At 36.5% G+C, this 15,859-nt stretch overlaps 1 protein-coding gene across 1 annotated transcript in view; it reads left to right on the plus strand.

Moving 5' to 3' along the window:
- Nucleotides 1-13,661, plus strand: part of LOC108316955 (cytochrome c oxidase subunit NDUFA4-like) — a 90,867-nt gene extending 77,206 nt beyond the window's left edge. Inside the window, exon 2 of the mRNA XM_037745220.1 lies at nt 13,390-13,661. Within this exon, the coding sequence (XP_037601148.1) occupies nt 13,390-13,653 (264 nt within the window). The 3' untranslated portion in view covers nt 13,654-13,661. The remainder of the gene's footprint in view (nt 1-13,389) is intronic.
- Nucleotides 13,662-15,859: the final 2,198 nt, after the last annotated feature.

The raw sequence follows: 15,859 nt of genomic DNA on the forward strand, positions 1-15,859 counted from the left end.
AAAAAAAAAAAAAAAGAAAAAAAAAAAGATTACAGGTGAGTCCCCCTTTTACTACGTTGTCTCAATTTCTTCTTCTATAAAACTGAAAGAAAAATCAAACATTTCTGTCAACAACAACATATAAGAATAACCCACAAAGGCTAATTCATCCTCTAAGGACAATCTTTTTAAAATCCAGGAACAGGGGCCGGGCGCGGTGGCTCACGCCTATAATTCCAGCACTTTGGGAGGCCAAGGCTGGTGGATCATGAGGTCAAGAGATCGAGATCATCCTGGTCAACATAGTGAAACCCTGTCTCTACCAAAAACACAAAAATTAGCTGGGCATGGTGGCGCACACCTGTAGTCCCAGCTACTCCGGAGGCTGAGGCAGGAGAATTGTTTGAACCCAGGAGGCAGAGGTTGCAGTGAGCCGAGATAGCACCATTGCACTCCAGCCTGGATAACAAGAGCAAAACTCCATCTCAAAAAATAAAATTAAATTAAAATTAAAAATTTAAAAATTTAAAAAAATAAAAAACAGGAACAGCAAACCCAAAAAAGTAAAAATGAATTACTAGAAAAAAAGAGACTAAATTGAGAGGAATAAAGCAGGAATCAACATTTAACAAACAGATGTTGATTTCTTACTGTGTCAGACATTATGCTACATCCCTGGCCTCATGCAGCTTGCTTTCCAGGGTGTTTTGATGTAGAAATCATAAAATACAAGCAAGAGAACGGAAACATTAAAGACAGATACTTACACCCAGAGTAGAAAGGAGATCCCTGTGAGCTGGGCAAGGAAAGCTCTTCCTGTTGTGTAAAACATAGTAAAGGTGATTAACCAAAAGATTTCAAGTTGTAACAAATGAAAACTTGATCATTTTCATTAATGTAGATGAAGACATAGTTTCAGAAATGATTGCTGTATCTGTCTCTTGGAAAAGCATTGAGCCAAACGAACATAACTAACAGAGCCCATTACCTTAGAAAAGCCCTGCTGTTCTAAGTTTTCATTCCATTCTCTGATTGGTTCACCTCTAGACAGGATGTCCCGCCCCTTACCGTAAAACATGGATGCTGCACTAAGTTGGCAACAGGAGCCAGTGACTTACAGGAATTCTAATAGGAGCGGGAGTCGCAGTTCTAATAACCTCATGTTAGGTTTCTCAGCTTTTTAAAATATTGCAAATAACTAGTCTAGTTATGGCAAACCCCTTTACTACTCCGAGGGTATGAGTAGAGCGTTATTTCAAGGTTTAGGGGAAGAAAAGCCGCTCGCCTGCTTCGGGGTCCTTCACTGTAGTGCATGTGCCCTTCCACAGAGCAGATTCCTGAAGAGTGGCAGGACCAGGGTTTGGAGACAGAGCACTATTGTGGGGAGATGGGTCACATGCTTCTGTTAACTTGCCACTGTGGAAGGTATTTGTTTCATATGGTATTAAAGCAATTCCCTCGGATTTTAGCTGACTCCTACTAGTAACTGGACTTGGCTGAAGTAGTCCAAAAGTAAACGCATTAGCTTTACTAAAAAAGAAAGACTCTGAAGCATTTACCTACAATACTCTCTTCAGCTAAGCACTTCCTGAGTAGGACCCAGAGGTCTGTTTATTTTTCCAACTAACAAAGAGTAAGAGAAGCTCTCTGACATTTTTTTCTTGGAAAAAAATCTTCGGATACTTGAATACTTTTTTTTTCTAATTGTAAGTTGGAGAGAGACTTAAACTCAACCCAGTAACACCCCTTGTTCGCCTTACCGCTGTAATTACTGCTCAAGAGAGAGACTAAGTTGCTTACTCCTAGCTCCTAGGCCGCTTGGGGGTGGCTGTTGTTAGAGTCCCCTTGAGATAATGATTCTTCTGGGTCAGTCTGAAGAAACTGTCTGCAACAATGGCAATCCCCAGGGTGACACTCCATAGGGGGCCTAGATTCATCTGTCAGTCACCTTCATCCCAGAGCCATCAAATCCGTTTACACAAAAGCTGGTTATCACAAACCTTTTGAAAAACTAAGAGGAGATTTACCCATCCTTAAATCTTCATTCTTTTTTCTTTGAGCCCCTCACTTCTTCCATTCTATCTTTCCCTTTTTTTCCTAACTACCTCTGGGAACTTCTGGGTTTTTCCTCCTGCTTTTGTTCTACTCTAGAGCTTACACTTTTGTGATTACCTTAAAGTTTGAATATCATTCTCAAGATACATGAAAATAAATACCTGGTATGCTCATATGAACAATTTCAATTATAATAAATACATTTGTCTCCAAAAGGATAGGACTTTCTGAGGTCTGAGAAAGGATTATTTTATGCTGTAATGTTGAAAACCTAAAGTTGTGTAGTATTTAAAGTATTTATTTAAGCATTAATTTGTCTATGCATACACATTCATATATACTTTCCTGTCGCATATCTTTTTCTTTTTTAAAAACAAAGTACACTAATAATGTGACTATAATTTTAGAACTTTGATCAGTTTGCAACTAAATGAGCCTCAACAACTTATTGAAATGTGAAAAATTATTTTGCTGTCTAAATGTTACTGAATTTCAAATATAATTCTGCATTTCATATTTTTATAGTTATTAGAAACTGATTTCCTTTCACCGATAAAACAAGAAATTCTGGTTGTGCTGTAGAAATTGTGGTCTTTATGTAATAGCGTTTGTATAAAATATTAAATTTAACAAATTGAAAGTTTTAATTAGTGAAAACATAAATATTACATTGAAATGTAAGTTTATTTCATTGATGTACATATGATTGCTAGAATAAGACTAATAAAATATTGCCTAATATAATGCCTCAAGGGAGTATTTGTAATTGTGATTAGTTTTTTAATTGTAAGAAATTTGAATGTCATAATTAGAAATTAAGGGAGGAACAGATTATCCTAAGATTATTGGAGTTATATGAAGCCTGGTATGAAGAAGAGGCCAGAAAAAAAAAAAAAAACTAATCTTATGGCCAAAAGACACTTTATAAAGAACAGGATTGTTGGCACTCAGACCACATCACTAAGGCTAGTACTAACTGTAATAGTTGCATATGATATTGTTCAATACAAGTTTTCAACCCTCGTCTCGTCCCAGGTCCCCCTAAAGTAACTACCAAAGGGACATCCAATATTCCACTGAAGAACAATTGAGTGTTTCATTTGTTCATTCCACATTATTTCCTAAGTATTTACTACTACTTGCCACGCTATAACAGTATAAAAAGATTTTAAGTAACTTACCCTTCAGGAGAAGGAACCAAAACCAGTACGTATTTGAGGATGCTCAACAATAGATGGTTGTCCAGTAGTTTTAAACACACTGAAATCTTATTTATAAAATTAATTTGCCCATTCATACTATATAACAGTGTCAATAATGTCCCAAGAACATTATTAGGATTCGAGGGTATAAAAATCAAGATAGGGACTATGTCTCAAGGTAGCTCATGATCTGCTTCACTAGCTGAGTCCAGGCCACTCTGTAGAGCAGCCTAGCTCTGCATGGTTTGCTTCCAGCCTGTCTCTTGGCCTCTCTTCTAAATACTCTGTTCCCCTCACATTACACTCCAAATACATGAGATTTTGTTTCTTACTTGCTTTCATTTGGAGAGTGTATCTCTTTTTCACCTCAGGGCCTTTGGGATGATTCTGGTCCAAGTTTATAAAGTTTTGTTATATTGTTCATTCCTGTATTTTGGTTGGATGTTAGCGCATGCGGAAGATTTAGGTCACGTAATCCACTGGGCTTTAATAGCATTGTATAAAATGCATGAAATAAACTTTCCATACTGTCACTCTTCTGCATAATCATTTTATTAGTTGATTTTGGATTTTTTTAATGCCGTTGTCACCGTTAACATAACAAATGTATATCTCAATACAGATAGTAGAGTATACTTATTCCTGGGGCTGTCATGAAAAGTTCTCACAAATTGGGTACCTTAAAGAAACAGAAATCTGGCCGGGTGCGATGGCTCACACCTGTAATCCCAGCACTTTGGGAGGCTGAGGCAGGTGGATTATGAGGTCAGGAGTTCAAGACCAGCCTGGCCAATATGGTGAAACTGCCATCTTACTAAAAATACAAAAAATTAACTGAACATGGTGTTCGGCGCCTGTAGTCTCAGCTACTCAGGAGGCTGAGGCAGGAGAATTCTTTGAAACTGGGAGGCAGAGGTTGCAGTGAGCTAAGCTTACACCACTGCACTCCAGCCTGGGCGATAAAGCAAGGCATCGTCTCGAAAAAGAAAAAAAGAAATGTATTCACACACAGTTCTGGAGGCCAGAAGCTGAAATCAAGATGTCAGACATGCTTTTCAGAGGTTCTGGGGAAGAATCCATTCTGTGTCCCCACCTAACATTTCATGGCTGCCTGCAACCCTTCGCATTCCTTTGCTTGTATCCACATCATCCCAGTCTCGGCCCCTGTCTTCACATCACCCCTCCTTTCTGCCTTGTGTCTGTTCTCTGTGCTCAGGACTCTTGTCATTGGATTTAGGACCCAGCCAGGTAATCTAGGATAATTTCTTCATTCCAAGATCCTTCACTTAATTACATTGGCAAAGACCCTCTTTCCACATAAGGTAACATTTACAGCTTCCAGGGCTTTGATATAGACATATCTTTGGGGTGGGGAGGGGCAGTGTCACTATTCAACCCACTACAAATTATATTTTTCATATGTTTTGGTTTTGCTGTTGAATTTTTTGTTTTCATTTCAAAAATTGTTTGTGATGCCTTTAATACAGCTTGAATGACTAACATGTATACACAATATTTAACTTGAAAAATATATTTAATCTGTCAGATCTTATTATTAGGAATTCCTACAAAATTTTGATGACCTGGTTCCAGGACTAGAATTTTACTGAGGAAAATATTTGCCTTCACACTGAGTGTAGAGAATCATATATCTTTTGTTGTTTTCTCTGTCATGAAGTCTCAATTTTTATGATCTAAGACACTGAGGTAATGACTATCAAAATCGACCATATCATATTACAATCATTTGTTTGAAGTACACTGACAAAAAATTAATCTTTTAATAGGAGAAAAATACATTAGAGAAACATACATTTCAGTTAACAATAAATGAGGAAATGTAACAAGTTCAGCATTCACGGTTGTCTGTTTTTCTGTTTATATTTTATTTTAATATGTTTAGGGGTTCAAGAATATTTGTGTTACATGGATATATCCTGTAGGGGTGAAGTCTAAGCTTTTAGTGTGCTCATCATCTGAATAGTGCACATTGTACCAATTAAGTACATGATCATCTTATGTATTTATTTGATTCTCTATACCTAGGAAAAAGCATTACATATAAAGATTAGAAAGACAAATATGTTCTTTTGTTTTTCTGGAGACATTGTTTTGCTCTGTCACCCAGGCTGGACTGCAATGGCTCCATCTCGGCTCACTGAAACCTCTGCCTCCCAGGTTCAAGTGATTCTCCTGCCTCAGCTTCCTGAGTAGCTGGGATTACAGGGGCCTGCCACCAGGCCTAGCTAATTTTTGTATTTTTAGTAGAGACAGGGTTTTGCCATGTTGGCTAGGCTGGTCTCTCTCTAAACTCCTGACCTCAGGTGATCCCCACCCCCGCCGCCTCCCAAAGTGGTGGGATTACAGGATTACAGGCAGCGATGGTGCCCGGCCCACAAAGATGTTCTTTACTGCACACATATACAGTAATGATTGATAAAAACAGAGCTATTGTTCGTTAGCTGAAATATTGACAAATTACAACTGAGTTGATTACTTTGGAGGATAATTATGTTTTTCTTTCTTCTTTCTTCTTTTTCTCTTTCCTCCCGCCGCCGCAACCACAACCCCCAGGGGAGATGTGGGGGAGTCACATTTAGCCAAAATTATTTTAAGGATAAGGAGGTATCCTTGAATTTAGAAACTAGAGAAAGGAAAGGAGCATTGGAGAAGGAAACAGGGGTTTAGAGAATGATAGAAAGAAAGGAAATAACATTGGAAACAAAAATTTTATGATTTCTTTTGAGAGAGAGGGAGAGAATCTTGCTCTGTCGCCCAGGATCAGTCTACAGCCACCACCTCCTGGGTTCAAGAGATTCTCCTGCCTCAGCCTCCTGATTATCTGGGACTACAGGCACGTGCCACCACGCACTGCTAATTTTTTGTATTTTGAGTAGAAACGGGTTTCGCGGTGTTCGCCAGGAAGGTCTTGATCTTCTGACCTAGTGATCTGCCCACCTCGGCCTCCCAAAGCGCTGGGATTACAGGCGTGAGCAACCGCACGTGGCCAATTTTAGGAAATTTAAAACTCCATTAAGTATGAAAAATCTGTAAAATTACTGAATAAAACACTACTGTATTTTAGCAGAAAAAAAGTCACAAACTAATGTATTGCTATTTGATTGAAAATTAAAGGACAATTTAATTTCTAATCCAACTCTAGAAATTTATGGTCATTCCAACATTAAGTATTATAATAAGCCCGTAGAAGTCCACAGCTTACACACACCCTTTCATGGATTAGCCAGGAGCTATTTGATCTACTCAGAGAGATTCTGTGTCTCAGATTTTCAATTTTAACCATGAAAGAATATCTGTCACCCGTGATTTTTTATGTTGATAATTAATGGGGAAAAGTGACTAATGTTCCTTTCTGGTAGCAAACTAGGCACTTATGGAAGCATATTAACCATATATATCACAGCAGTAGCAATTCTCCAAATCAGACTTAAGTTTCCTGAAATAATTCTTCCATCCCTGATCACCAACCCTCAATATGTGAATTACTAATTTACTAGCAAGGAGCAATCAAGTTAGAGCAGAACAACATAGGGAAATTCAGGAAAATAAGTTACTTGACTTGAGATTTTTTATTTAACAAGGAGTGATTAATATAGATTATCCCTAAAAGGTGAAATAGGTAATAGAGAAAGCTGGAAACTGATCAAGTCAGAAAAGGAAAATAGAAAATAAAAGGTCCAGTAGTGTCACCTTCCCTGCTTCTCTGCCGCTTGGCTCTTTGCATTTTCAGTTACCTGTGGTCAAGCATGGTCAGAAAATATTAAATGGAAAATTCCAGAAAGAAACCATTCATAAGTTTTAAATTACACGCCATTCTAAGTAGTGTGATGAAATCTCCCACCAACCTGCTCCATCTTGTCCAGGGCTTGAATTACCCCTTCATCCAATGTATTTAAGCTGTATGCTACTCACCTGTTAGTCATTTAGTAGTTTCTAGGTTATGCCATCAACTGTTGCTATATTGAAGTGCTTATATTCAAGGAACCTTTATTTTACTTAATAATGTCCCAAAAGTGCAAGAGTAGTGATGCTGCCATAATATTATAATTGTTGTATTTTTGATTCATTGTTGCTAATTTCTTTCTGTGCCTAATTTTAAAAATATACCTTATCATAGGTATCTATGTATAGGAAAACACTCAGTATATATAAGGTTCAGTACTTCCACTGGTGGTCTTGAAATATATCCCTTTCAGATAAGGGAGGACCACTGTAGGTACAGTCATATATCACTTAATGGAGATACATTCTGAGAAACATGTCCTTCGGCAATTTCTTCCTTATGCAAACATCATGGAGTGTACCTACACAAACCTGGCTGTTATCGCTTACCACACTCCTAGGCTGTATGGGATGGTTTATTGCTCCTAGGCTACAAACCTGTATGACATTTTACTGTATTGAATACTGTGGACAATTGTAACACAATAGTAAGCATTTGTCTATGTAAACATAGGAATGGTACAGTAAAAATGTGGTGTTATAATCTTACGACGCCATCCTCATATTCAGTCCACTGTTGAACAAAACATCTTTGTAAAGCACATAGCTCTGTGTGTGTGCGTGGTGTGTGTGTGTTTCACTTGAATCGTTGGCATCAGCAAGAGTGAGTGAAAACACAGGATTATGTTGGAATCCATTTTGCAGCCCTACCTATAGTGTCTCAATCTATTCTTTACAACAATTTCCAACTATCTCTTTTATTCCTCATACACCAGCAACGGGATTTACTCAACGTCATTTCCAGAAGTAACACCTCAAGAAACACTTTCAGAAACAGTTTCTCAATTCCAGGATATTGATACTTTTAGCAGCCAAGAAAGAATTTCTGAAGTCATGTCAAAGACTGTTTCTAAAAATGGCAAGAGCCCAGTTAAAAAAAACATCGTATACAGTTGACATACATTTACATGAATGAAGAAAATTATTAAAATGGAGCATACAGGCCAGAAAGCATCCATATTTTATTATTAACTTTTTAATACACATTTTTGGTGCATTTTTTCTTAAGATCCTGATTCCACTTCAGTTGTGTCTGGAACACTCAAGCTACATTGAGATTCTTTTGTAGATAGCAAGGTATTTTCTAGAAAAGTTAGAGTAAAGGTTTTCTTTGACAAACAAAAATTGCTATTTATTTGGCCAGTGAAGTCCACGCCCTCCAAGGTTTTCATTTGCTTTTTCAAGTATTTGTTCCTAGGTTCTCAAAAATTCAGAAAGTTACAGAAGCTCTTTGTAAGCCTATTTAGTTATACAGTTTACAAAGATTTTGGGGGTAGTACTTCTTCCATTTAGATGAATCACATATATTGCAAATGAGAAAATTTGCTTTTCATTGACTATATCCATGTATTATTGCCTTTATTCCTTTTCTTTTTTCTAAGGGGAGACATGTATGTCGTACAGTTTAATCAAGACCATCATTATGGGCCATAAGTATAGAAAAATCCTGAAAATTTTGTTGAAATTAAAACTCAGATCTGAGATCTTACCCGTTTTAAAACTTGAAATCTCATACATTAAGCATCATTGAGCCTGGTCCCATCTTTCATAACAGCTCTCCAGAGAAAATCTAAAAGCCAGGACACTCTGAGATGAGCTGTGGATGATTCAGTAGGTGGCACAATTTTCACTGAGTCAGTACTGAACCGATGCCCCAGCATGGTATGAGGGGGCACTGCACTGCTGGAGGTGTCTTCTAATGGATGAGAGTAAAACCAAGGTCTTGACCACCAGCAGTTATTAAAAATCCCATGGCACTTTTCAAAAGAGTAAAGATGATGTTAAACCCTGTGTCCTGGCTAATTTCCAAATTGGGCAATTATATTCTGCCTACTTAAAATTTCTCTGTAATTTTAGTTGGATAATATATTCTTCATCTTCTGCCCTATGCTTTTGCTGTTTCCAGCTTAGAGGTAGATGCATTTCTGTGGTGAGGGAAGTGATGCTTCTTTGAAAAATGTCTTGCAAGGTCTGGGATTAGAGGATGAAAGGTAAAACATCCATCTATCAGAACAGGTGCCATATTAGTTTGTTTCTCCTGTGATTAGGCTGACTATAACAAAATTGCCAAATAAGTATCTTTAAAAATAGCCTCATCAGTTGCTATGCTTGCAAAGGTTTCCAAGATGGATATTTTAATTCTATTAAGTTTTGACTATGAAATAAGGCTTCTCTTGAAGTGAATATATTATGTAAGTATTAATAATTTAAGCATAAAATTATAGGCATTTAATAGGAATAATTAAATTTTCCAATATTTGCCTAGCAAGGCCTATCACATTCACTCTAAAACATCAGTTGCCATATCACTTTATCTTATATTAGAATTTTTATCCAAATCAGTAATTGTTAAGAGAGATCACTGTTGGGAACAAATGGAAAGCATTTCTACAATAATAATAATAATAAAATAATTCTTGGTTACTATGCTCTGAATTTTGGGAAAGCCTCTAGAAAACAATAGGAAAAGATCAATAGTGGGGTGTGTAAGGCCAGACTCATGCCTCCTAACTATGCTTCCAATTGTACACAATACTCTGGGCTAAACTCTACAGAGACAAATGTGAAGAAGGAGTTTGGTATCACAAATGGTGTCAAGCACTCAGAGACAAAACTAAATACTATGGTAAATAAACATGGAAACTCTGTTTGCGTAAATGTCATGACTGCTGAATAAATAAATCACTTGAAAAACAAATACCATCTTAAGAATTTGGACTTGCCTTCAGCAGAAACTATTATGTTTTTAGCTTTATCTCTGACAACTATAACAGACTTTACTGAGTAACACTAAGAGTTCACTTTGTAATAGAAAAAGTAGTCACTCTGATCACTTTGTCTTTTTAGTATGCAGCCCAGAGGATTCAGAAAAAGATTACATTTACCATAATTAACATATATGTAAATGGAGATCATGGCTATGAATGATAAATTTTCATAGCAATTTAAACCTTGTACAAATTAATCAACCATACAGACACTTGATTAATGAAAAGCAGTGTCACTTTAAAATGCAACATGTTAATATATATTACTGTTATCACAGATCAAAGAATCTTTAAATGTAAACTAATTAGAGCAAAGTTCAATCCACTTTTTTTAATAAATGTAATTCTCATGTAATTATGATGGCTATTTTTTAAAATGCTATTCAGCTTCATATATTTATTTACTAATTTTAGTGAAAAGTTGTGCAAATGAATTTTGGCGGTTTCATCATAGTGATTGCATTCCCAAAATATAGAATTACAGTATCATCAAAAGGCAAGACGAGTGCATAAAAGCAATTACAAATTAGATATAAAATATTTATTCACATGTCAGGTTAAATTTAGAAGTTTTATCCTAGTTGCTCATTTTTGTTCTCACTGAGAACATTATGTTAAATAGCTTAAATAAGTACTAAATGACCAATATCTACCCAGTATAATGCTTGAGATAAGATTTACCATGCCACTTTACTATGAAACATTTTTCTTGATCTTTGAATAATGCAAAGTGAAAACTCTTTGGTAAAATTAAATTTATTAAAAATTTTTATTTTTATCATTTAATTTATTTATTATTTAATTTTATTATTGTATAATTTCTAGGAAAAAAAAAAAACTCTTCTTAGGAAAAATATAGGACCAGGTGTGGTGACTCACACCTATAATCCCAGCAATTTAGGAGGCGAAGCTGGAGGTTTTCTTGAGCCCAGGAGTTGGAGACCAGCCTGGGCAAAATGGTGAAATCCCTTCTCTACTAAAAATATGAAAGTTAGCTATGTGTGGTGCCTGTAGTCCCAGCTACTTAGAAGGCCTAGATGGGGGCATCACTTGAGCCCAGGAGGTGGAGGTTGTAGTGAGTCAAGATTGCACCACTGCACTCCAGCCTGAGTGACAGAGCAGACCCTGTCTCAGAAAAAAGAAAGAAAAGAAAGAGAAAGAAAGAAAGAAAAGAAAGAAGAAAAGAAAGAGAGGAAGGAAGAAGGAGGGAGGGAAGGAAGGAAGGAAGGAAGGTAGGTAAGAAAGAAGGAAGGAATGTTTACAGTTAATACACAGGTATGTGTTCAAAATTTCAGGTCTGGAAATGTAAACTTTATCTATGATATGCCTGTTTTTGCAAACAGAAATAAGGCATAACAACATACATACTGCCCTACAAGGTCAATGTAGATAAATGTCACAAAGGAAATGATACAATGAGTTATTGATTTTCATCAAAAAATCAGAAATCTAGGCTATTGCCAAATTTTCCCACTTAAACTAGCATATTATGTAATTAATGCCTTGTTGACAAGGGTTAATAAAAATGCAAATCAAGAAAGCCTGCAACCTATACCAGACAGCAAGATGAAATAAATATGATGCTGAGTTCTATACCAAACTCCTAATATGGAACTATACTCAATATGGCTAATCATTATTGGGCATTTTTTTATGTGCTGAACACCATCTTAAGAACTTGACATTTAAAAAATATAATGTATATATTTATGATTTAATTCTTAAATCATTAAATCTCAACAACACTTCTATAAAGTAGAATTATTAGTTCCCCCAGATTGTAAGTAGTAAAACTGGAACTTGGACCTTAGGTCTTCTTCTTTCAAATCTTGCTTTCTTACATACTATGCCATATTGCCTCCCCATGACTGTGTAACATTGTTCATCATCATCGTTATGCCTAGCCTCTTAGGCAATCCCTTTAGACCTACAATGTTGCTGATATTGGTATAGGATCATACTTTGAGAACCACTGGTAACACACTACAGAATCTGTAAATGGTTTAAATATCACTGAAGAATCACAAGCAAGGTCTACCTCAGTTAGTGTACTCGAATTATGAAACCTGCCTTGAAAATGCCTTGGTGTCTCCTGGAGTAGATATCAGAGGAAAATAGAGAAGTTGGTAAGATATTAGCCAATCTACTTACTCATTAAATGAGCATTTACTAGTTGCCCAAGATTTGTACAAACTGTTAGAGATAAAACAGTGAACAAGGTTACTGTCTCCAAGGAGCGTGGTGAGGCAGGCAGAAAAGTGAATAACCAATAATAAGATATTGTGATAAGTACAACCATAAGGATTAATTCATGATGCTATGGGAATGCATAAATGGACCCTCAAGGACAAATAAAAATTCGACTTTATACTAAACTAAAGCAGTTGTGTCTAGTGCTGTACATCTTGAACTGCTAGAAAAGTCTATGCTGCACTGGTACAGTCATTAAACTTCTGTGTTTAAGAAAAAACTCCTTCAGGTAAGCCAGAAATTGCAACGACCACACACACTACTCAGTAAGAGATTATATAATCTTTTAATAAAAATTAAAAGGCTACTGATCATTGTATTAGTTAAGATAACAGAATATCCCTAAATAAGAGTAATTTAAGCAAATTCATTTCTCTCTCACATTTATTAATTCAAGATAAAGAAAGTCCAGTACAGCCACAGAAGCTCCATGAAATCATAAAGGATGCAAGTTTCTTTCTTCCGGGGCAATTCTTCACCACCCCTACAACGTGGTCTTTATTCTCATGGTCCAGGCTGGTTATTAGAACCTAGCTTTCACATCCGCCATGATCCAGGCAAAAGGGTGAAAAAAGAAAGGGAAAAAAACACAGCTCACTTTCTCCTTTAGTTTTTAAGGAGACTCTCCTGATGTATCATTGAACACCTTCCCTTATAGCTCATGGGCCAAAACTAAATCAAATGGCTGTAAATTCCACTGCAAGTGAGTCTCAGAATTGTAGCCATTTAAGTGGGTAAGCAAGGTCCTCACCTAAAACATTGGATCCTGTTAATATAGAAGAATGAAAAGTAGACATCGGATGAGAAAATTGTCGCCTCTATCATAGTCATGAGTAAGTCTCCTTAGCTCACAGAAATGGTCATCCATTAATAGAGAAAGATAAAATTTTATATATTTCTTATCTAACCTTCCCAAAGCTACTCATTTCCTTTGTACAGCTAAAAATCTTTGCTACACCACCTGTCTAGAAGGTAGGGAGTAAATTCTCATTGCTTTCTGAACCTGAGGTATATCCCATAAGATAAGATATCTTTTCATTGTAAATTAAAAATCTTGGAGTACTTAGCCCAGGGCCCAGTGGCTAGGCTGACTTTCTTCTTTCCAATCGGAGGCCTCTGCTGCAAACATTCTCCGCCAGATCTTACATCAGGCCAAGAAGCATCCAAGCTTGATCCTCCTCTTTGAATTTATTGGAGCTGGAGGTGGTGGAGCAGCCCTGTATCTCTTGTGTCTGGCATTGTTCAATCCAGATGTTCGTTGGGACAAAAAGTATAACCCAGAGACCTGGAACAAACTGGGTCCCAATGATCAATACAAGTTCTACTCAGTGAATGTAGATTACAGCAAACTGAAGAAAGAATGTCCAGATTACTAAATGAAAGGTAAAGCTGCTTTAAAATGAAGATCTTCCAGAAACCATCTGCATAGTTTTCCACTGAACCAGGAAATATTTCTTCTCTAAATGCATGAAATCATGTTGATGTAATATATTGGTAATTATACTGATTAATAAGTAACTGAAACTTGAAAAACAAAAATCTTATAGATTTATGTGGGAAATAACATCTACTGAACACCCATAAGATTTTTTTTAAACTAAACGCTTTCTTCTTCTGACTCTTGACTCTCAAATTATTGAAATTATAATAATTGTTATAGGTATCAGAGATTTGATAATTAAATGCTTTTAATATTCATTTATCTGTTTATTCATTCAACAAATATATGCTGAGTGGGTGCCATGTGCTAGGCTCTGATCTAAGTCCTGGGGACATAAATGAGCAATACAGTTGAGGTATGCCATGAAGCAAATATTCTAATGAGAGAAAATGGATAATAAACAAGTAAATATATATAAACATTATAATTTTATATATATTTTAGGTGCTGTAAAAGTTTAATTGTATACTCTTAAATTTTACATGTGCAGCCCTAACCCCCAGTAACTTAGAATGTGACTGCATCTGGAGATATAACATTTAAAGAGATGATTAAGTTAAAATGAGGCAATTACGGTGGTTCTAATCCAATCTGACTGGTGTCTTTATAAGAAAGGGAGATTAGAACACCCAGAGTGACACAGGTGAGATATGTTCACTCAGGAATGTCCATGTGAAGAGGCAGCAAAAGGGTGACCCATCTGCAAGTCCAGGAGGAAGGTCTTGGAGGGAACCAAATTCAGCAACTTGATCTTGGACTTTGTGCATCCAGAGCTGTGAGAAAATAAATGTCTGTTGCTTAAGGTACACAGTCTGTTGTATTTTGTTATGGCAGCCTTCTGCTGTTTGAAGATGTACGTTCCTCCAAAATTCATGCTGAAACTTACTCTTCAATGCAAGAGTATTAAGAGGTGGGGCATCTAGAAGGTGAATGTGGAGCCTTCATGAATGGAATGAGTGTCCTTACTCTAAGGGGGCTTGGAGAGTCCCTTTTGACCTTCCACTCTTCTGCCATATGAGGTAAAGACAACAAGGCATCATCTAGAAGCAAAGACCAAGCAAGCCTTCACCAGCCCCGAATCTTGTATTGACTTGATGCCTTTGGACTTTCTAGCCTCTAGAACTGTGAGAAATAAATTTCTATTATTTATAGATTATCCAGTCTAAGGTATTTTGTTATAGCAGCAGGAGCAGACTGAGACACAGTTCTCGTAAACTAACCCATAGGTGCTCAACTGAAAATAAAATTGTAACTGGGAGACCACTTAGTCAGTGGTCTGGAGTGCCAGTAGTCAATGAAGGCACATTTTGAGCTAAAACTTGAATGATGCAAAAGAGTCAGTCATATAAATATCCGGGATGAGTGTTCCTGGAATGGGAAACATCTAATGTAAGGCCCATTTCTGTCATATAAGAAATAAGCAGAAACAAAACCAAACCTGGCACATGATTATTTTCACCACCAAAATATCATTTACTCAACAACAATCTATTCATGGTGCTATGGGAAGCATTGTGGATCATAAACATAAAGTGATATAGCAGGCTATTGATAATTCCATGATAACTATCTCATTATGAATTGACCTGTGAATGAGATTGTCATTAACTCTCCAGGGTCAAATGACTTTACATTTCAGTTACAAATCTCTTTCCTTGTTCAATGTTTATCTTAAAGTTACAAATTTAAGTAATGTGGCCGTTAACCAAATACTTATTTGCTCTTGAACTGCTAGTACACAATCATTACACATACATTTTAACTATAGAAAGAAGAATAAGAGCGTGACTCCCATTGAGGCTGTATTTATTTATTTTTTAAAGAATGAAAGAACCGTTTATTGAACACTCCCAAAATAAGCCTTGGATATAATTATTACAATGCCCATTTTACAGATGAGAAGTTTGAGGCTCATGGAGGTAAAGTATCTTTCTCAAGGTCACTCTGAATGAGAGTACCTAGCAACCAAGTCTGCCTCAAGTCAAGGCCTAGGTTTCCTCCTGAGGAAAACTAAGGTGTGCTAAGTTCTCTAATGTGCACCCGAATCCCTGGGAATCTTGCCAAGTAAATTCTGATTCAATAAGTCTAGGGTGTGGCCTGTGATTCTGCATTTTTCCTTTTTTTTTTTTTTTTTTTTTTTT

Source organism: Cebus imitator, unplaced genomic scaffold (genome assembly GCF_001604975.1).
Source record: "Cebus imitator isolate Cc_AM_T3 unplaced genomic scaffold, Cebus_imitator-1.0 Scaffold10, whole genome shotgun sequence".
In the NCBI taxonomy this organism is placed as follows: Eukaryota; Metazoa; Chordata; class Mammalia; order Primates; family Cebidae; genus Cebus; species Cebus imitator.